The sequence below is a fragment of the Ischnura elegans genome, chromosome 7 (genome assembly GCF_921293095.1).
Source record: "Ischnura elegans chromosome 7, ioIscEleg1.1, whole genome shotgun sequence".
Lineage (NCBI taxonomy): Eukaryota > Metazoa > Arthropoda > Insecta > Odonata > Coenagrionidae > Ischnura > Ischnura elegans.
In genome coordinates, this window is record NC_060252.1 from 93,417,842 (window position 1) to 93,441,085 (window position 23,244).

General features: G+C 36.0%; 1 protein-coding gene across 4 annotated transcripts in view; it reads left to right on the top strand.

Annotated features, from left to right (window-relative positions):
• LOC124161872 (cytoplasmic FMR1-interacting protein) overlaps window positions 1-23,244 on the top strand; it is a 53,672-nt gene that overhangs the window by 13,370 nt on the left and 17,058 nt on the right. Inside the window, exons 11-18 of one of the 4 annotated variants that reach the window (XM_046538100.1) lie at window positions 8,603-8,632; window positions 8,742-8,777; window positions 10,027-10,197; window positions 10,301-10,383; window positions 14,566-14,634; window positions 18,514-18,587; window positions 19,769-19,942; window positions 22,001-22,232. In XM_046538100.1, the coding sequence (XP_046394056.1) occupies window positions 8,603-8,632; window positions 8,742-8,777; window positions 10,027-10,197; window positions 10,301-10,383; window positions 14,566-14,634; window positions 18,514-18,587; window positions 19,769-19,942; window positions 22,001-22,232 (869 nt within the window). The remainder of the gene's footprint in view (window positions 1-8,602; window positions 8,633-8,741; window positions 8,778-10,026; window positions 10,198-10,300; window positions 10,384-14,565; window positions 14,635-18,513; window positions 18,588-19,768; window positions 19,943-22,000; window positions 22,233-23,244) is intronic. The other 3 variants (XM_046538102.1, XM_046538104.1, XM_046538103.1) reach the window with 3 other exon arrangements.

The following is a 23,244-nucleotide window of genomic DNA, read 5'->3' on the forward strand; positions in this document are numbered from 1 at the left end:
ATCTCTATGTTTGCAATTGTCTGGTCTTCATGTAAGGTCCAATAAACTTTCTTTGCTAGGTTTTTGTTTTCCTGCCGGGTATTTTATTGCTGTTGCATATGACTAGAATTTGTTTTAATTTTGCTCCTGCACATGATGCAATCACCGTCAGTATTTTCTGGAACAGGGTGTACTAACATGCAAACCAGCATTTTAATTATTTTTTAATGTCCTTGTGTGGAATAATAATTAATATGCTTGATTTAAGCACTTTCGGTATAAATAAGGACATACATACATGTGTTCTCTGCCAAAAAATTACATCTGTGGATGAGATCAATTAAGCTGGAACTGCCTTTCTATTTGCATAAATGGATTTCAAAAAATTAATAATTACTCAACTGTAATAATTACTCACACAAGATTTGCAGCAAATTACAAGTAAAAGTTACTTTTTAAAAATTATCAATTACGAGTCAAAATTACCTAAGGTGTAATCGTTAACTATAATTCGATTTATTTTGCTTTGGTACATCACTTCACTGGTTATCACCTTCTTTTTTGCCTGTATTGTTGGGTTGGGCCCTGGAAATACTAGTAGCTCTGATGAGGCAGCCTGTTCTCCATGGAATGCTCTTGGCAATTTCTGGTTCTTATAATTTGTTCAGTATTTTCTATCCATAGATATGAAGTAGGTTGTCCGTCATCCTGCATATGTGGATCATATTCTTGCCATTTGTTATAGGATGTGATCTCTCTCTTTGCTTCCTGATTCTTTCAGCTTCAGATTATCTTCTTCTTCCAAGTTATTGGTATAAACGGAATTCTTTTATTTGTATGTGTTGAACTATTTTGTTATATGGCATCTAAAAGCTTATTTTCAGAAGGATTTTAGGGCAACTTATATGGTATTTTTTTACTGAGCCTACACTGCTTAATAAAATATAATTTTAAAATTCTTAAAATCACGGTCAGTAAACGTTGTGTAGAATTTTACTTTGTCAAGGCACTGTAGGCATTTGAGTGTTGCAGGAAAAGGAAATAAGGCTAAACATAGTCTGTCCAAACATGTGAGAAGAAAAGGGTAAAAATATGTGGTTTGTGTTTTAGCAGTGTAAAATTGTCGGTGGTCACTTGATTTACTATTCTTTTGGTCATAATTTTGAGTGATCAAAAGTCTAAGATGTATTGTGATAGCCAAAAAGAATATTTCATGGCCAAAATTAGATCAGTTTCTCCTCTTATCGATCTGCCTGCTTTTACAATGGTTTGAATGAATAGGCTTTGTTTCACATACTGTTGGGATGCATCTACCTAATAGATTGCACTAAATTAACCCTAGCAATTGAGTTTATTTGTTATCAGCCTAATTACTTTTAATTGAGCTGATTTTCTTAAATCAGAAAGCCTTTCGAGCTCTTTTAATGGTCCTTTGTGCACTTGCTGTTAGTTTAATATTTTTTATGAATCTTAGTGCTATTGCTGTAGCAAATATAACAATGAAGTGAGTAGTAATTAGCCTGCTGTATTTATCCTTATTTGGTTGGCCTCCAAAAAAAAAACAGAATTTTATCATATTTTAGTTTTTTTAAGTGTGATTCAATTCATTGTCAAACAATTCATCGTTATTTTCCTATAGGAGAATGCATTTGCAACTAGTCCTTACTATATTCATAGTACAAAACATAATGTTTTTGCAGCCTCTGGATAGCTACATTCATAATCATCATTTCAGTTTGATGTCATTTTAAACAAGTCAAAGGGTGGAAATGAATCTTATTGTACCCATTCTGATGTAAATGTTAACCTCGTAACTGCCCATCCTTCGCTTAATGCACATTAAGCCTTTGTATATTTTCTACAAATCTTCTGTTCTGGCAAGTTTGGCAGTTTTTCTGGCATTATATTGGGTATAACCCAGCTGATTCCTTTATAGAATGTGTTTTTGTAATGGTGACTTCATTCATCATTTTCAACAATAGAGGACTTGTACATTGTTTTTTTAGGGAATGAATTCATGTGAGCTTCTGCCGATAGGGTGGTTTCCTATTATTTTTTTATTGCCTAAATCGAAAAATTATTACTCCTGGAGTACGTATTTCATGCTTTTAGATTTTTAAGTGACGATATCTATTTTTCGCGATTAAATGAAAAGTGAAAATTTTCAAGCGCGCGAAAACGAGACGCGTAAGTATGAATGCCGGGAAATCTCTCTCCGTGTGGCGTATTTCTGGTTCCCGCTGCCGCCCTGTGAGGTGACCTTGAGGCGAGTTGAGCGCTGATACGACGCAGGCTGCTAGCGGGTAGCTGAGTACCCTGCTGGCTGGTAGCGCTTGGCTTAAATAAGGATTATTAATATCTTATCAAATGAAGAAAACTTTCCTACCTTAGCTAGTTTTAATAAGTGATTATTAAGACATGTTTCCCTGAGCTCTGCGCCTCATGCATGCATTGGTAATCTCAGACGATGTATAACTCCTATCTTCTCGTATAGAAACTAGGTCCCTGTGATGTCACGTGGAGTGGCATCGCGTGGGCGCCAATCTGGCCGTTTTCAAATGAGGATAAAAATGGACCATTGCCATTCGTCTAAACCGGTATTTCTAAAACGAAATAATTTGTATATTATGAATACAGTAATTGTGGGTAACGAATCGCGATCAATGCCTTTCATTTTCTTTGATGAAGGAAACTACCCTATTGTGCATCGACTAAAATAATTTGCATTTTTTGGCCGGATAATCAATAAAAGTCACCCAAGTGGAGGGCCAAGCATCATTCCCTAATGCTTATGGTAATGATTTAATACAAAATTAAAGAAAGATAGTCTTTGAAATCAATTGGTAAGTTAATGGAAGATCTTAACTGTAACTACTGCCAATCAACTATGTATTGTTGGTTGTGAATGGATAAAGAAGAGACTTAGTATATTCCGTACAATATTTAATAACTGACCCGGATTCTACCAACTAAGTAGGCATTATCAAGGTGCAAATAACAGGTTGCAAGCTCTTAAATACATTTTAGGTAGTTGGGTGTGGTAGTGAAGGGTTGCATTGTCATAAAAAGTATGTTATTTAAGGTGATGGTACATTGGCAGTCATCAAAACTTTGATTTTCATTCTCTTTCAACATAAAATAGCAGCAATAAATATCCTTCAATCAGCATAGATTTTAATAGCCATTGCATTTTGTTGCATGGTATCCGTGATATTTTCATTACAATGTCAAATGATGTTGTTCTACGATGAAAGAATATTCTCACTTAATCACATATTGTCAATTAGTAATAATTAGTCAAATCAGAAAAGTGAAAGATAATGGTTGTACCCTGTGATTTAGGAATGACTTTGCACCATTTGATCAAATTTAATACAAAAAGTTATCAGTGTTAGGATCAAGAGGAAGTTAGGAAACATTGTGTGAAGACAAATCATCTTGCTTGCAAGTCAAATGTCTCAGCATTGCATTTGTGGAAGAATGCTGACGAAGAAGTGCTAAGCGGTGGATTCAATGGAGTCTTGCTAAAATTTCATGTGAATATTCTTATTGATGAGCAGAAGTTCAAAGATTTGGATAATCATTGGCATGAACTGTCATGAAAATGCGTTAAATTATGTAAAAAATCTTTAGTGGGAAACATTGATAAGACTTAAAATGTTGAAAAATACAAAATGTAGAAACACTGAATAAGGATAATTTTTACATTACTTTCATATTGTGTGTACTGAGAACTAAACAAATAAACTTCAAATGGGGAAAAATTTTAAATGCACAGACGTCAAGTCCTTAAGGATTGTATTAACTTTTAAGCTGTGAGGCAGTTACCATATAAGCGTGTGTAAGAGGCGCACTCCTATTTTGAGCATCGGAGCTATGTAGAAAAAAATTTTGCGGCATTTTTTTTAAATACTATCGCGCGGTGTTTGCAGACGTACGCCTGGAATTTCGACCGTTATCAAACTTTCCTCTTTCAATATTAATTGAAAGAAGAAATTTTGATAATTGCGGCGATAATAGCGGCATAAGAGGGAGTAGAAAGAGTTCCGATCCTCTCTTCGCATATGCCGTTGCTCTACGACGCTTGTCCTATATCACGAACAATTTTGTTTAAATGCTCTCGCAGGAGTATTGCAACAGAATTGCAGCCGTGGAAAATTTTAAGGCAAAACACGACAGGCACATAGCATGAACCTTCCCAAGAGCTTGGACAACAATCGGGGCAATCTCAGCACCGTAGGATAATAACCACGTCGTAGATTTAACGGAACCACACTTGGCCCTCCATCAGCCGATGCTTCTGCCGTTTTTTTTTCCTTTCCGAGACCCCACATGAAAATAGGAAAACATCAAGTTACAGGGGAACAATGGAAACGTGTTTCATCCCTACCCCGTCTCACCAACTGACCTTGATCGATCTCCCAGTTTATGGAGGCCAAATGCTAGGTGAGTCATCTACTGAGCCTGAAGATATCTCGATAGCTTTCAATAATTGTATGACTCGCACTAGGTTCAAAGAAAGAGATCTAACGCGACGCATATCTGATAGAATTTAAGTTTTTTAAGCTCTAATTGTTTGACACAAAGATTTATAGTTACAACAAGGCTAGTAATATTCAAAATAGTCCAAACAGGACAATTTCGGAAGAAACAAGCTTAGCATAAGCGCATTCAAACAAGATGAGACAGACTGGAAAGTTTAGGCAACGCAAACTGCGTATATCACATTGCTGCGCCTTCGCCCCTTCGCTTTGAAGGCAACGACGTAACATGCAAGATCGGACGTGTTCTTCCCGTGCTCCTTCGCCTCGTAGCTAGAAATACGGAGGGGAGGGAGCGCGCTCCTTACCCTCCGTATTTCGTTGCTTGCTTCGAAGGCGGAGGGATCGCGCTCCTTCCCCTGGACCTCTCCTTCCGCGCTCTTCACTTATAAGCATTTCTGATTTCTTCCATCCACAATTTAGTCTAACAATGAACACACTCGCTCGAATTTTTTAAAGCGCAGGTTTTGACACCAATATAATTTTCAGTTGCAATAATCCTCATATTAGCATCTTAAGATGATTTTTGGAAAATCAGGTCCTCAGCGTAATGGAAATTACTCGGCATGACAGATATTGACTATTAACCAGGTATGTCCTTCAAAAATACGCGTTTATCTACGTTTGATAACCGATTACTATATGCAGTATAAATGTCGCGGGATGCCCACTCGTGGCAGTAAATTTAGCACGCCCTCCGGAGCAAAAAACCCCGCACGATCTTTTTCATGTTCACCTCCGGGGTACCGACGTGACGGCGCGATGCTTACAAGAAAAGCAAACAGGAGCATCTTAAAAATACGTCACTAAGGGAGAAACTCCCCAGCCTGCCGCTTGTTTTTGACCTAGGATTACAGATGACTGACTCACACTGAAAACCAAGGCCACTCAGTTCCCCTTAGACTTGCGACCGGTGAAGGGGAGGGGGGAAGATAAGAAGTTTGTGTAAGAGGCGCATCCTCATTTTCGGCTGCAATTTCTAGGAAAAAAGGTGCGCCTCTTACACGCGCTTATACGGTAGTTCCTGAAGGTGAATGCAAAACAAATGAAATACAGTTTTGGTTGGAAATATCATTGCTTTGTTATTTAAATGCTAACATTTTTATAGATGTTATCAATAATTAGAATAAAATAGTAATGAATTTCTCGTACCCCTAGCAGGCAGTACCTATACATATAATGTACTGTGTAAATTGGAACCAATTAAACCCTGAAATTTCGCACACCCACGGCTGGAGCGCAGCACTTATTTACGTATATCTTTCAGCAGTCGGTCTCCTCCTAACTATTTGGGGACAGAACATCTTAGCATTGAATTTTACCACAAGAAGAAATTAAAGAAGCCTAGGAAACACCAAGAGTGAAACGTCAAAATGCAAGTGACGTTACGTCTACATTTGTCCGAAGCGTTTTTCCGGCCCCTTTTTTTCAAGCAAGCAGAAAACCCTCGAGTGCGTAGTTTCTGAAGTAGTGCGAAAATCTGTTGGCAAATGCCGACAAATACAACTGATAGTGAAGGAGGGAGCACAGATGATGAGAGAAGTGATGTAGTAAAAGATCTCCCCAAGCAAGAACAATTTTTTTACAGGAGAAATCGCAATAAGTGGTCATCAAATGAGCCAAAGAGGAAACTTCGTACACCCTTTCATAACACCGTTACTCAGAAACGTGGTTTGAAGGATTACATTGCATCAGTACGTAGGGATATTGAGCCTCTTGGTTATTAGTCTCAGATTTTTGATGAGCGAATTTTACAATTGAATACGTTAGTACGATCAAAAAATAAAAGGGCCTAATGATTTTGCATCTTCCAAAGGACGTATAATGGGCTCTTCATTTTATGATTCTTGGCGAACAAGACTGTAATATCCAATCTCCCCAAAATATACAAGGCTGTTTGCTTAGATTCAGCATTATGCATTACAGAGTAGGTGATGATATAGAGTCAGGGAAACCAGTGGTAACTGCATTTTACAACGCAACTAAAGGTGGCGTGAATACATTAGACAAAATGTACTTACTGTAGATACACATCCGGGAGGTTGCCAATGGCAGTATTTTTCAGAATATTAAATATTTCCTTTGTCAACTCTTTTGTGCTTCAGCAGTCTGAGAAAGATAAGAGAGATATGGCATGATTTAATTGCATTAAATCAATGGTGGAGATCTTGTTAGACTTCATATGGAAAGGAGAATGTCAAATGTAAGACTCCCGAGACAGGTAGGATAAGTTATTGCGCAAATTCTCCATCTATCGTAGGAAGAGGCTGAAGAAGTTGAAAGGTATGAAATGCTGACAATATGTAGACTTTTCATGCCGTACAAAAATATGGGAACCTCTTTCTTATTTTTCCAATGAAAAAAGCCTGTGTGTGCCTTTGTGAAAAATTGTAATTTTGACCGCCTGAAGAATACATTAAGAAAGGAATAAGCAGAATAAATTTCATAGCTACTCACTACTTAGCCTTCCAACTTTACATTTAAGGCCTTACTTAAATCTGGAGAAATATTGATACTTAAATATGATAATTATAACTCAGTTTTTGGCATGTTTTTTGATCCTGCTTCAAATAACAATTTTTACTGACAAATTTATTCATATTGGGAATGTAAAAATTTTAATATAAGTTTTAGAATAGTTAAGTATTTAAAAAAAATTAAACAAAATAATAAAAATGGCGTTGCAACATTTAATGAATTTTTGATTTACTGTGGTCTCCCAGACCGCAAGTCATTGGTAGTGTAACAAGAATTGCACGTCACTGGTTATGGTTTAAACATGTGTACCTATATATGACTAAGAATGTAAAAACTGAACTGGCCTACACTTCTTCCAATGAAGGATACATTCCTTCCTTTTTATTGCTGTAATTGAATTTGACAGCTTGCAATTTGCATTTTATTTGCATTGACTCTGGAATAAATCATTTATATTAATTTATTTTTTTGGTAGTGCTCACTGCCTATCTTTTGTTTCGTTGACGGAGGCAATAAACCCTACACCCTATATTGTGAGTTTTCTGCTTCTAAAGTTGCGATAGCTTTCAAAGATGTCATTTTAATTTGCATTTGACATGGATTTACGTCGTTTTACTATGTATTTGCACATTCTTATTAGTTGCAACTCCTTTCAGAGGACCGTGATGAATTACTGTTGGAGTCTGAGGTAAAGAAATTCTTAATAATTCCATTTCTGTGGCGAAACTTCTTCATATAGCTTCCAAAATACTCTATGGGTTTTTTCAAAGTATGTATGTATATTGCAATGGGAATTTCCAGCTGCTGTAAAATGTTATGATGAAGTTTCGCTGTAAACGTTTTTCATTCTAACTTTTTTTTACAAGGAAACTTCCTGGTGTGATCATTAAACCAAATCTTAAAAGCCAAACTATCCATATAATGAAACCAATAAGTACTTTGCTTGGTTTTATACTACCAAAATGATTATTCTGTTATTTTTTCTTCAACTGTAAATCTTTGCATGTTACTTCTGATCATTGCTTTATAAGTGAGGGTATAACAAGTTGTTGATCACAACTTTTTCCCAAAATAATCTTTTTGGTTGAAAATTAGGGAGGAGAAGAGTCTTGTGAGCTCTAAAATTGGTGAAATCAATTGAAGTTTTTCATTTTAAGCCCTCCGTCGTATTTGTGATACGACCATGATCATACATTTTGCAACTGAGTACCTATTCTGGAAAAACATTATGCCTTTTTCCAAAATGTGGTTTATGGTTTATGGCATTTAGTCATAGTGAATTAGTTTTATTGCTAATTGTTTGCCAAGACCATTTTAACTTTATAAACACTCAAAACTTTGTGTTGTTATCATTTATATCTTAATTGAGTAATTTTCCATTCTGCATTTTAATTTATTTTTGTGTTTGCAATTCAGAGGATACATTGATATGGTTTTATTGAAAATGATTTCATGAAATATGTAGTTTGTTTAATTTGTAGATGTCTGTTGTCATTCATTGTCATCTACTTCCAGTCACGCTTATGTCCACAGCTATCAGTGCTGTTTCTGACTTTCACCTCATCATTGTATTTTAATCTACATCTTTCACATGATCTTTTTAGCAGAAATGGGCCAGGCGTATAGCACATCAGGTAATCTGTCTATTGTTGAGTCAATTACATAGGTGTGATTCTTACATTAAGCCATAGTTTCAAAGTGCTCTGTACAACACTGGTTTTTTTCTTATTTCATCCCAAAAAGGAAAGGAGAATACCTCGGGAAACCGTAGAAATGCAGGTTTGTTTAAAGTTAACAAAGGGAATGATCAAAGTATTTTGCTGTTACCTATCATCTTTGCTCTAATATCTATGCTTGAATGTTATCCCATGTCTTGCACTCATTTTCACTTCTATCTGAAGGCAATGAAATACCTGTACCATGCCTGTATAAGAGCTGTGCCATGATTCTTTGCTTTTCAATAAAACTATATCGCTGACTTTTTTTAAATTATGTAGTTCCAACGTTTATAAATTGAAGTTTGTTCAGAACTTGAGTTTTTTTCTGTAGTGAATCATTTACATTTTATACATTAGCATTCATTGAAAATTACACCGATTGGCTGGTAAGGCATGGTAATGCCATGTCTGTTGAGATGCCATTTGATGGAATACCATCATATTTATCCAAATGCTTCACATTCTCATTGGTTGGGGCATGCATCTGAGTAACTAATTGGAAAACAAAAAATACTTAAATTTACTTACTCATTCACGCATGCAAATTCATATGTTGATTATTCGAATGCTGTGTTTTTGCCAATGGAAGATGTCTCCTGGTTAGGTAGTCAACCAAACCAAATTCAATTCCATTGAATTCGTTTTATGTATTTCAACCCACCGTAACCTCCAAGTAAGTCATGCACCTAGGTATGTTTACGTAAAATTTCAAATCTGTATCAGATGAGGTGTTTTGGATAAATATTAAGTATATATTTTTTCCTATGCTTATGTATAATTCTTTGATATATAACTTTAAGAATAAAGTTTCATTTTTATTTCAGTTCATGTTTACTGCTTGATATTGCGTCAATGTTGTCTTTACTAAGAAGCTTTGAAGCCAGCTCACTGCTGAATTGCCTGGGAAACTGTTCTTGCTGCCTGCTTTCATTGTTTGAGCTTTGGATATTTGTAGATTGAAATGACTGGTCCAAGTGCATTCGTAGTCTTAATATTGTATGTGACATTATTCAGTTCTACCTAGGCATTGCTATGCTGCATTATTTCTTTTTTTTTTATTTGTGGAATGGTGTTGTGTTAATGTCATATCAATAAGAGGATTTTTGTCAGTACGAAGCCTTGCAAGTTCAGATATTGGTCATCCTTTCTTGCACAGCTGTTGTTTAAAAAAATAGGAAAATATGAATATTTCAAGATATATAATTTGAAAGACATGAAAACTAGATGGCTGATGTTATACATATTATACTCTTTGAGAATTTTTGGTGGTGCTCTGTTTTTTTTTAAATCCAAATGTCATTGCATTGCAGGACCATCATCCACGCAGCTTTATATGGTTAGGACAATGTTGGAATCCTTGATAGCTGATAAATCTGGTGGTAAAAGAACATTAAGGAAAGACATAGATGGTCAATATTTGGTACAAATTGATCAGTTTCATAAAACGTCTTTTTATTGGAATTACTTGTTAAGCTTTAGTGGTGAGTTTCACAATTTTATTCAAAAATGCATGCAAGCAATGAATTATTCACTGAATGAAATTTTTTTTTAATATCGCCAAAATTTTTTATCTTTTCATTTTAGAGAGTCTTCAGCAATGTTGTGAACTTTCGCAGTTGTGGTATCGTGAATTTTACTTGGAAATGACAATGGGGAAAAGAATTCAGGTTTGTTTAGTTTGTTGATTTCAACTGTGCCCTATCTTTGCTCCAAAGTGACAGTAACCACTAATTGCTCGCATTAAGTACAAAGCAAGGCTTTTTCCAAGAGCATTGAATCTTCTCTATTCTCTGCTTTTATGGAAGCTATCTTCAGCAATGCCATTGATTTGTCTTTTTTCACATGCCCTTAATACTCTGGTGCTTCTAAAGTGTTCATAACATTTTTATTTAATGCTTTTTTGAGCGAGCTGCTGATTAGGACTTTTATGGTATTTTGAAGTATGAGCTACTAATTTGCCAAAGTAAATATGTAAGTTTGAAGATAGGGAATTCAAATTCCAATCGAAGTTGGTGGGAATATTATCTCAAAAACCAGTTCTTATGACTGTCTTCAAGGCAGTCATCAATTGGGAAGAGAGCATGTGTTTAATCCACTCAGGGCTAGGCTAACATAGATGGTTTAGATTCCCATACTGCAGTTTTGTGATGCTACCACCTGTTTCTGTTCACTGTTGATAATTGTGTGAGACAATAAAAATATCCAGATATGGAGATATTTTTCACACTAACTTAAATTGACATTGGAATTTCTTGTCTCCGTTTCTTCTAACTAGGTATTATGGCCTACAACGTAAAAATGTATTATGTAAATGTCTTTTTCAAGTTCACCTCAAGTTATTTGCCAAAAAAATAAATCCACCTGTCAGTGATCTATTCCCTCCTACCTAATTGTCATAGCCATCTGATTCCAGGCCAATAAGGTATGAATTATGAACTGAGACCAATCTTTTTAATTCAATTGATGGATCTCAAATTTTAAACCCAAACTTAGTCTAAAAAATATTGATTGACACTATTTAGGGATGCTGTGTGTTTATTTTCATATCTATAAAATTTGAAACTACTGTGATGCAATTATGTACATGGTAAAAGCATTTTGGTAATCCACCTTTATTTGAGTCAATGTTTGACTCATGAAAAACATTATGATTGTTGAATACATGTTTGTGAACCCAATGTGCTGCCTTGTCTAACACTCTTTATATCCCAGGTCATTGTTTATTTTGTCAGAAATCAATATATATAGATTGCTGTTTTGTGATTGTTTTGTGTCTATAACTGTAGACCATAATAAGTGAAGTACTTCTTACCAAAAGTATATCTCTCAGTTGGTATCCTTGCCAATTTTAATGGAATGCACTCTGTGATCTTATAAACTTCTTCACATATTCATATGTTGTCATTTAATTTGATAACGATTGATTTTATGTATGAATATCTATGTTGTAAAATGCTTATTTTAGGTAGCTCTGTGTTCTCGTAGGTTTGATACCGTTTCTCCTCTGCTCCCGGAAGCTTCTCCAGGATTCATATGAAGAGGCCTACAGTGGTGGAGGGAAATATTGGTATCAAACCCACTAGAATACAGAGCTACCAAAAGAACCATTTTATGGTAAACATAGGCCAACAAAGTTATAATTAATTGAGAAATATCTTTATGCATACTAATATGCTAGTTTTATTGTGCGCACTATATTGGTAACCTTCCGTCAGGCACAGTATTAGAATTGCTGAGTTCAGGTGCAGTATCCCTGACAGGCACAGAGGTGTAAAAACATAATTAACTCTTGGTATGGCTCAGTAGTACACCTTTTAAGTTTAAAGCACCATTATTAGTGTTGTCTAACACTTCCATGAAGATAACTATACACAAGGTGTGTTCCATAAGTAATGCAACCAGATTCATAAAAAATCATTTATTGTATACATTCATACAAATAATCAAAAATCTTCAAAATAGCACCCTCTTGCGCTGATACACTTCATGAGGTGTTGTTTCTATGCCTGGATAGTTTCAATCATGTCCTAACATTTTCCTTTCATGGCTCCTTTCTACCATGGAAGCAAAAAAAAGTCAGCAGATGTCAGGACTATAGGGAAGCTAGGGAACCAATTGCATGTGGGCCCTGGCCAGGATATTGTTGACAATGAAGGCACTGTGACTCGGTGTGTTGTTGTGTAGAACTTTCCACGCGATGTTGATGTTGCTGCGGCAGCAGGCGACTCTCCTTTTCAGTTTTTTGAGCTCTTCCAAGAAGAAAACTGAGTTCACTCTTAACCCAGTATGTACGAATTGGTGAATACCTCTGACGTCAAAAAAGACAATGGGCATAGTTTTCATCCTGGCTGGATCCATGAATTTGTGGTTGGCATCCACTGCGAGGTTCTTTGGTTGTGTCCTCTCGGCCCTCCATGAACAACTTGTGCCATCAAAAAACTTATGATTCGGAGAAGCAATCCTGCTAATTTAATGGGTACATTTCGGTGGTGGATTTCCCAAGTTGAGGCAAAAAATTTGATAACGTTCTGTTGCTCCACAGAACGACTCATTGTGCCGAGTAACATAATCCCAAAACGGGGTTCATGGGAATGTATGTCCCGACTTTCTTGCGGCTCGCAGCTGAATGAGACCGGGTGCATTTTGAATCTAACATACCCCTCCACATAGCCAAGTTGGTTAGAACACCCTACAGGGAACAGTTGTGCCAGGAAAAATTAGGTTGCATTACTTATGGAACGCAACATGTATATATTACACCTTAATATGCTGTCATGAGGTCCCAGACTGATTCAGCATGGTGCGATTTAACAAGGTGCGTATGGATGGCAAGAATTCTCGTCATTTTTTTCCCGAACGTTGCGCACGGATGACGAAGATTCTCATCATTTAGGCGCGTCAACCTAAGATATTTTAAAGGGTACAATACGTAGGGTACAATACTGTGCCTGTCAGATCCATTGCACCCAACGGAAGGTTAAAAGAATGTCTAGTCCTAGTGAGTGCCTCTGTGGAACTATCCCATATAGGTCCAAAATTATTCATACCTCCAACTGATGAAGTAGGCCTTTTTTGTATGACAACTTTTTTTAGGAAGATTTGAGAGTGTTCAAGAATCTTTCAGGATTCATGTTTGATTCAGATTCATGGAAAATATAAGATTTGTCCCTCCCCTTTAAATTAGTGCCATATAATATCATCCATTTTAGGGCTTCCATGTTTCTTGAATGTTCTGGTAAATTTTTGTCTCTGTCGTGATCTCTAGTGACTTGGTTTAATCATCTAATTGTGATATCAGGGAAAATAAATCTTTCGTATGAATTCAAGAATCAGCACTTTGAACCAAAGTGGAAAATGGTGTATGCGAGAGAAATAACTCAATGCATGATTATGCTTTGACTCTGGTGATAAATTTTCTCTGCATTTGCAGTTAATGGGATGATGGAGATATTTTGTCAGTGCTTGTGCATTTTATGGTGGCAGCCATTGTTATTAGTAAGTTGAGAGTTTGAAATGGATATCTTTTCATGGGACTACTATTTTTGTGGCTAATGCTTAAATAAATTAGCTTCCCTTTTAAATTTTGAAGCCCAGATTTGCTCTTCTGTGTCTGTGAGTGTCTCACGAGAACTTGTGACCATAAAATGCTCAAGAGTTAATCCCGTTTTTCATGCATTTCTCAGTGGTGAAGCTTAATTGTAATCTGTGAGACTAAGAATCTCTATATGATTTCATTAAAGCATACCAAAACAATCATCCATTTCAAGTTTATGAGAAAGTGGCAGGGCACTGCATTTTACCTCGCAGTGTTTTGTATTGAAGTGGTTTGGAGCATATTTCAAGGCTTGGGAGCCTGGCTTTTGGTAGACTCACTAATCCTCCCAAAAGACCTGATACTCCGTTAGGAAATGTCCATGTCTAGTCTTTTGAATGCCTTTACAAATTGTCCAGGTATGGCTATACGGGGTCAGGAAGTGAATAGAGGCTTAATCAAGACTTAGAAAAACTTATTGCTGTTTGGGAACTGAAAAAAGGAAACAATATCATTGTATTTTTACAATTACTATTTCAAGTACCTATTCAGTATACAGATTGATTTTAAGTCAACTTCTAATTTTGATAGCACTTTTATTGGTTTCCTTGTCATATCATGCTAACGTTTGTTTTTGTATGAGCCAATGGGCTAGAGTACTCTCTGAGATTCCTTCAGCTTCGCCACTGGCATTGTTATTTGGTGTGATATTTAATTTAATTCTTTGGCATTGGGATTCAAATACATACAAAATTGATGTGTGTTATTTCTTGTGGTGCGCTAATGGTGTTGGTGTCCATTCTATTTATCGCTGTAGAAATGCACTGTGAGACACCAGCATAATGAAGAGTGCAGTGACCTCATCACTATGGAGAAACGTATACAGGTAGAATGGCAATGGAAAAAGTCCAGTCCAGAGTTCTAGACAGTAGAAAAACCATTAGCAATTGCTAGTTTGACTAGGTTGTAGTTCTACTGCTTCCAATGCAGTATTTAAAAGAGTGATTATAGTTTGTGTGATCTCTGGATTGACTTATTCTGTTTTTCAAATTTTCACTTTTGTGCTAAGAGTGAAGATCCATGAGCATGATGTTGCTTGCTTGGTTTTGCTGGTAGAGATCTAGGTGAAATAAAACTTTCCTTGTGTGTCTGTCAGTTTCTGTTGGTTGTATGCTTTGCTTTTCCTGATACAGCTTGCTTTCTTCTGGTCTCACCTAGCTTTCTAATATGTGGCTCTGTGTGTCAAATTAATGCTTCAGCCATTTTTATTGAACAACCTAATGATTAAATTGCTAGATGAAGCTTTAAAATACGCATTGTGATCTATAAATTGTGCCATAAAATGGAGTAAAGTCATCGATTTTACTGCAACCATTTTTCTCTTAATTGATTATTTTGTATTTTTATCTTATCATATTTAAAGTAAATAGATATTAATCACTTCCTGTTGGTACTTATATGGGTAGCTAGTAAAAACTTTGTGTGTGATCCATGTTGTTAACATCAAATGGATCTTGCAGATATTTAATATTAGTATTAATTTGAGAATTTTCTGTCTTTTTTGATTGTCTTGTCTATTTTAATGTTTATTTTAACTTGCTGATTACCTTTCTGTGTTAAGCATAAAAATTGCTAGCAAATAATTTTTTTGAGTATATTTGGGAGTGACAGTCATTGAAAAATCTGCTGTTGTCCATAACCTCATTACTAAACCCTAGCTAAAATATTGTGACACTTTTTTTAATGGTTTTAGGATATCTGTACTTGATTCAGAAAGTTTTGAATTTCTTCAAGTTGTCCTTCTATCTTTATGCATGAATAGTTGTGCATTGTGACTCTTGAGAGCTAGTGTACACATTTGCCTAAATGTAAATCATTCATCCTCATTTTAGTGTTAGAGTTAGAGCTCCATTTTCTCGTATAAAGAGATAGTGTATTGCATATTTGATGATGAGCTGTGACTGTTATGGTGCTTGATTTAGTCCTTAATATGAGGTAGATTCAGTGGTTTTGCATTCGGAAGTTCAGAAGCATGCAGCATGTATTTTTTCTGATTAGTCAGCATGGTATTCCTGGTGTTAAGATTTTCTCCATATTTCCTTACTAAGTGGAAAGGGAGTCATAGAATTATGATGATTGCTGGAATTTCATTGCGGCTTGTGGTGAAATATTTTACCCTTATGTCATCTTAATGCTTGTTGCTAAAATATTTTCATTTCCCGCGCAGAATTCTGCATTCTGAACATACATATTTAATTAGATCATTAGGTTTGAAACTTTTATTTAGCTTGTGGCAACTTCATTTTTTATATGCCACCATTAAACCTACTATTTTTTTGTATGTCACTCAACAGAAAAGTTTTTTGCCTGTTTAGGCAGATGACAGCTTACTTCAATGGTGATTACTATATACTCTAAAATATTTGTGGATTCATGTAGGTTTTGTGGATAGGCAGATATTTTCATACCTTGGTTGATTGTATGTTATTTACACACTAATTTCGATGCAATTGTCACTACAAAAAAGGATTTTTCGTAGTACCATAATTCTCTTATAAAGCTCTGAAAGGTTACATGCTAGCATTATGTTTTCAGATTTGCAATACTTTTTAGGAGAGTAACAATTTCACTGTAATAGGTATATTCTAATTTTACCAGTGAAATTTATTTGTTCTCCTGCAAGTTTTATTTTTTTTACTTGAAAGTTATGTTCTCCTTGGTAATTTGAAATATTTTTGAGATTTCTTGAATCTATCATTTGAAATTATATTCCTTACTTAGGTATTTATTCTCCTCAGGTTGCGTTATCTGTAAAATATTATAATAGATGTATTATGTGCCAATCTCTTTTTAAACTCTTTGACCCCATAACAGATAATTCATTATGACCAAATTTTTCCACCATTCAAGCCCTGGACTCATAGTTTGTAAGACTGATTAAAACAAATCATACTGCCATAATGTACAGGGAGGAACACAATTTAAAAAATTAATGTACTCTTGTCTGATAGTATAACTTGTGTGCATACCACCAAATAGTATCTGAATCAAACTTTCTCTTTGCAAAATGCAAATGGCAATTTGATATGATGTCTGTACAAGGAATTAACAATTAAAAAATTCTTACCAGCACTCCCAGAGAACATTACTAAGTATCATATATCCTACAGTTGATGATCATCTTGTGTCTTTTACACTATATCTTGTACATAAGGCTTGCTACATTTTTGGGAACAGGAAAGGTCTAGGTTATTACTTCTGAGTGATGCTATATTACTGCAAATGAAGCAATAATGCCCATAGGTATCAGTGAAATAAAATCTCCAAAATCCTTTAAGGAACCTTTTGCACCTGATACGCCGGGAAAACCTAAGATCATACATAATTTAACAAATGTTTGCTTTGTTTAAAAAAAATTGATTTTGAATTGGTAATTTCTTTCCGTTTGGATTCTATCAAGATTTTTTTCTCATATAAATCCTGGAAAGTGAAATTTCCTTAAGATATCTAGTTCTTATTAGGTTTTGCTATTGATGATACTATGAACAGAGCATGTTGGCGCTTCTGATTTGAGCAAAGGGTTTTCTTATGAATTGGTGGCTACCTACCATGTTATCCAGCATTTATGTTTCTTGAGATCTATGTATATATCTGTACATAAATACTGAGAATTTTTTCTTCATGATTGTCTCCCACAAAGTACTTTGTGTTTTTTTATAACAGTAGTCATGTAGTACTCAGTAGTAGCTGAGTGCACCATTATGGTAGTTTGTATGTACCTTGTATTTTTTAACACATGCATCTCTAACTGACCAGTTTAATATATTTCCTTAAGTGGTGCATATTTTCTTTAGTTAACACTTTCTAATTGAGTGTCATTCAGTCTCTTTAAACACCTCTGGATGCAACTTATGTACATGTTTTAGATGAACCTGATATATCTGTATCCTGGAGCAATTTTTCTTACACCTTAGTGTCTTGCTTGCACATACACCCCAAAAGTGTGTCACATATAAATACGCCCACTCCCTGATTAATGCTCCCTATTTGTTCCATGCAAATCGAGTGGTGATTGAAACTCATTATTTTATTGATCAAGTTCCATCAAGTTAAATTGTATAGAGCTTAATTTGCCCCTGAGAGCTTACTTTGATTTATTTGGAGTTTAATTTCACTTAAACAATTTCACACTGTTGAAATTTCGTTAATTCTCTTTTGAAAAATATATAAAAGCATTAAAATTGCTTCTGAAATAATTAAATGCCATGGTACTTAGTTTTTTAATCCATCGTTTTGACTAAAAATGTGAATAAATATTGAGCAATTGGCTAATTGTATGAGAAAATATAGTACATACTTATTTTTGTGCATGCATTTGTAATACAATAAATATAAACTTCAAGCCTTAAAAATCAAATACTGTCTGTAAATCCTTTGAAAAATATCAAATCAAAGAAAACGGAACTAAATACCTCAGATTAAACAATAAATCACTCATTACACTATCAGTCGCAAACGGGCTAGAAAACATGCTTGATTCACAAATTGGAACAAGGTCTCAAAATACAAACGGTGCTCATGCGGAACATCATTAATTGAGGAGTGGTTGTATATGGTTTCACGGACTTTGGTGCTTGGATGAGTTTGTGTCTAATATTTGTGTACCAAAGTACCTAATAAGTCAATTTCTGTAATTTACGTAGTTATTTAGTTCCTCTATGTTGTTTTATGGAATAAAGTTAATCGTTCTTTTCGCTTCTTTCAGTTTCCAATTGAAATGTCTATGCCATGGATTCTCACCGATCATATTTTGAGAACCAAGGAGCCATCTATGATGGAGTAAGTCTTTGCTGATTGTTTTACACTATAAAAACCAGCCAGCATTGGGGATATTGGATTTTGAGTTACTGTGGGGTATTTACCAGAGATAGCAAAGGTTATTGGTGATATCTACGCTCTGCTCAAAATTTCACTTTGTAACCAAGTAATTTTCAGTCTTTCCATGGCTATTCAACTCATAAACATCTTTAATACTTTGATATGGATAAATATTTTATTAATCTTCTATGATTATTTTCTGCGTTAGTTGAGGGTTTTGATTTTATGTACTTGCCAAGCATAGTTCAGCTTAGGTCTGCTGATGGTGCTATTCTGGTCGTACACAAAATTTGATGCTGGATCCCAGCTGTATCCTTCCTTACGTAATAGTCTTTCCCTGTTGATACTGAACTGGACATTCACCTTGCAGCTATCCCTAGGGTACTCAAATTGAATCTCCGCTAGATCCTCAGATCTCAGCTCACCTGATGTTAATATAAACTGCTACATTTGTTTCATAAGGGGTCCCCCCAGAACTCCTTATTATGGATGTGTATCCTTACATGACAAGATGCTTTCCAGGGATTTTTAGATCGTGGAATTCCTGTGCTGTTTGGGAGATTAATTTACGCATAATTCACTCTTCTTTTGGGCTGTTATATTTGTTGCTACCTGTGGATTGATTATAGACCTAAGATAAGGAAATGAAAGCTTTATTAAATTATTTTGTCAGTCAACCATCATACTTAGTGTATTATTTTAATTTCCGATAATTGAATTGTTTTTCTGAATTTATTTGTATACATTTGAAGCCTGTGATAATGAGAGGCTCATTGTGACAAGGCATTTTTAGTGATGTTTGGTTCAGATAGGAAATCCTACAAAGCTAAGGTGCTCATTACAAGCTCTCACATTTGCTTTATCACTATTAACTGTCATTTTCCACACTTGACATTTATTTTTCATTGTGCTGAGGGATGCTCAAGGATTCTCTACATGGTTTGCAGGTTTTAAGATCCTATTGGAATGCAATTTACTGGTGCATGCAATAGCTGCCAAAGGCAAATGAAATCTCATTGGCTGCCCGACAATTTATTCCTGCCATCTTCAGTAATATTCCATTTCAATTGGCTGTCAGAGCAGTAACACTATCAATAACATTAAGACAGAGAAGGCTGACTTAATTCTTCCTCTCCTTTCAGGTATGTTTTGTATCCTCTGGATTTGTACAATGACAGTGCTCACTATGCACTTACTGTTTTCCGTAAGCAGTTTTTATATGATGAAGTGGAAGCTGAAGTTAACCTTTGTTTCGACCAGTTTGTGTACAAATTAAGTGAACAGATCTTTGCTCACTACAAACAGCTTGCGTCAAGGTGAGTGAAATCGTTGATGGGATATATTTAAAAAAAACAAAGATTTAATAATAACAATTTCAAGAAGGAAATCCTTGTGCAAGGGATACTCACTCCAAACTTATGAATGTGAATGTTAATAAAAGAGCACTTGCTGTAGATAAAGCAAAAACAGTTTGTAATATTATAGTAAAAGGAGTAGAAATCCCATTCTCAAAGCCGATTTCTGCAGTAAATGTAAATCACAATCTGGAAGCAGTCATGTTAAGGTAGCAGAAGTATGCAAAATTGATTTCCTCTGCAATTTAATGATTTTATCAGCAAAATATTGATAAAATCTTATTGTAGTCTCGATAAATCAATGAAAACTTATTGATGTGAAACCATTCAACTGATGCCAACGAAAACTACCATATTATTTTGTAAGGGGTCCCTCTTATATCTCACACCATCGTATCCAATTGGCATCTTAAGTCTTTACCGATTGGCTGAATTTTTAATGGCCAAACGATCTAATCCATTGTTGCGGCTGTACCATGTCTGCTTAGAGCAAGTATAATGCTCTGAATAGCTACAACTTAGTGGTGCATTTGTGTGGCAAAAAATATTCTCCAACAATGGATTATGAAAATACAGTAGACTCCCGATTATCCAGCTGCGATTTATCCGGGTTGCGTATTATCCATGCATGAGTTCACGGTCCTTCGAAGTTTTCCACAATCTTTAAAAAAAAAACAAAATCGGACGAAAAAGCACCAAGATATTTGAATTTTTTAAATACAAAACTACTCTGGGCTAATTGCTTCCATTAGAATCCCCTTCTTAAAGTAGAATTGTTTTATCCATTTGCTGACACAATGTTTCATGTTTACTTGGACGTCTGCTGTAGCATTGTAGACGACGATCAGCGACAGAAAAAAATACTTGATTCATTTTAGAAGATTCTTCAATGGTTAATCATTCGTAAATGCAGAGAAATGTTACTTGCGATCTTCGATTGTATATTTCTTATCGGCAACGTACAATAATTGCCGTGGCGTCGCATGCCGTTGAATACGGCCCAAGGGCACCGGAGATTTCGTTGCACTCGGGCAAGTTTACGCCGTTACCAGTCAAGGCCAAACTGCATAGGAATGGAATTGTAGACGTGAAAGCAGCGGGGGAACTGGAAGTAGAGATAGCATGAGTCATAGCCAGGAGCTTCCCTGCGTAGACAATTTGCCGTAAGCCCTGGTCTTCTATGACCGCTACTGCGCGATGGCATAATTGTGTACCTGTTGCCTTCACGGGAGTTCCTTGCTCCTCTTTTCTAAGCATCGCAGTGCGGGATTGGGCTCAGTGATTACCGATCCGCGACCCGCAGCAGTTATATCCCGGGAAACTTGTGCGAGATGCTGACCAGTCGGGTCTCGCACAAGTTTCCTGCTGATATAACTGCTGCGGGACGCGACTGGTCAGCATGGTGCCTGTCAGTGTAGTTCCCGACGTCGCGCAGTGGTTTTGAAGCATTCGTGCAAACAACTTTTCTGAATCCGTGACCTCGCAGCTATGGGTGCGTGGTTTTCGGAAACCAGATATTGCATGTAGCAGTAGGAATACGAGTGCAATCACGTTATAACCGCGAAAAATATCGCAGTCGGTAGGGCAAAGCCCTTACCGATTCCGGAAAGCAATCTATAATAAAAGGCAATGTACGTAAGCAATAATAGATTGTTTGATTTACGAAAATTATGAAAATTACAAGAAATAAAATAAAGATTGGATTATCTGTGTTTTCCGATTATTCATGCCGCCTCTCCCCATCATTAGCCCAGATAATCGGGAGTGTACTCTAGTTATATAAGATAAATGTGATGCAGTTAATTTGTGGAACTAATTTATATATGATTGTTTTGAAGTCACTTAAGAAATATTTTTGGTATACCTATTGTCATTTGATAGCCACTACCTGTGCTTTATTTTATATTAAAATGAGTGAGTGTGATTGTTGTGTGCACCTATTGCCTCCATTTGTGTCATGTTTATTTTCCTTTCTTGTCATTAGAGGGCGTGATCTAATGCTTAATGATTCTCTCACAGCATACTTCTGGATAAAAGGTTTCGAGTGGAATGTATGGCACTGGGTACTTATTTACTGCCCTATCCTAGAGCCAACCGCTATGAAACACTTCTGAAACAGAGGCATGTTCAGCTGCTGGGGAGATCTATTGATCTAAATAAGCTGATCACTCAGCGCATCAATGCTGACATGCTCAAGTCCCTTGAGTTAGCAATTAGCAAGTTTGAAGCTGGAGATATCACTGGAGTTGTGGTGAGTTCCTATGAGACTGATTTTGCTAGATATGAGGGATATTTTATGTGCAAGGTTCAATCGGTTGCAAAAGTGAAACCACGGTGAAAATCCAATTCAGCTCTGCACAGATGTGTTGCACGTTATCTCTAGTACGTCAATATTATTATTAGAGCATCACGTCGCTAATGTTATTTTTGAGTGTGCAGTGAGCACTTAAATGTGCCTACAACAATGGTGTCTCCTCCAAGTGTGAAGTGTGTGATCGCTGTGATGAAGAAAACGCTACTTTGACGCCAATAGGTGTCTCACTAGTTGCATCCAGCAGCAATGCGAGATGCCATATAGCAACTCACTGACTCGGATTTAAAATAATGTGAGACACCCTATGATAGCCTGTGGCAGGGAACGTGTTAAGAACATTTTGGCTCAGACTAAGGGCAGCAAACCAGTGAAATGAATTGGCTGAGAGTATAAACAGATACCTTCTATGATGGGTGTATTGGAACATAGTTTCCTCTGTACGATAGATTTCTAACAACGCAGAAGGTGATAGGAAATGGTTATTTAGTAGATATTTGGTCCAAATCCTTCTAGTTTCTTTGTTATAAATAATTTGAAATCATAAAATCAACCCACCAATTGTCATTGTCCCCCCACCATTCTAGGTGATCATCCTAGTGGTTTGTGTGCTGCATGCCTGATCAAAAGGTCACTGGTGTGAGACCCAATTGAGTAATTTTTTTTTCCTTCTTTTGCCAAGAATATTGCATTGGATTTTTCAGCAAACTGGTCTTTTTAGAGCATTTGACTTATAAAATATTTTTTACTAGGCTGATTACATAGCAACGGTAGGGGCCAATCTGATCACCTATCAATTACAATCAGTAGGCTGACTTTATGATTTTAACCCTTTTGTGCCAAACGTCAGGTGGAGCTGTCGTGGATTTTTCAATGCAAATGACCGGACCTCGGCTTTAGCCGATGTGAGGGAAGGGAAGTGACTGCTGAGGTAGAAATTGTTGAATGCATT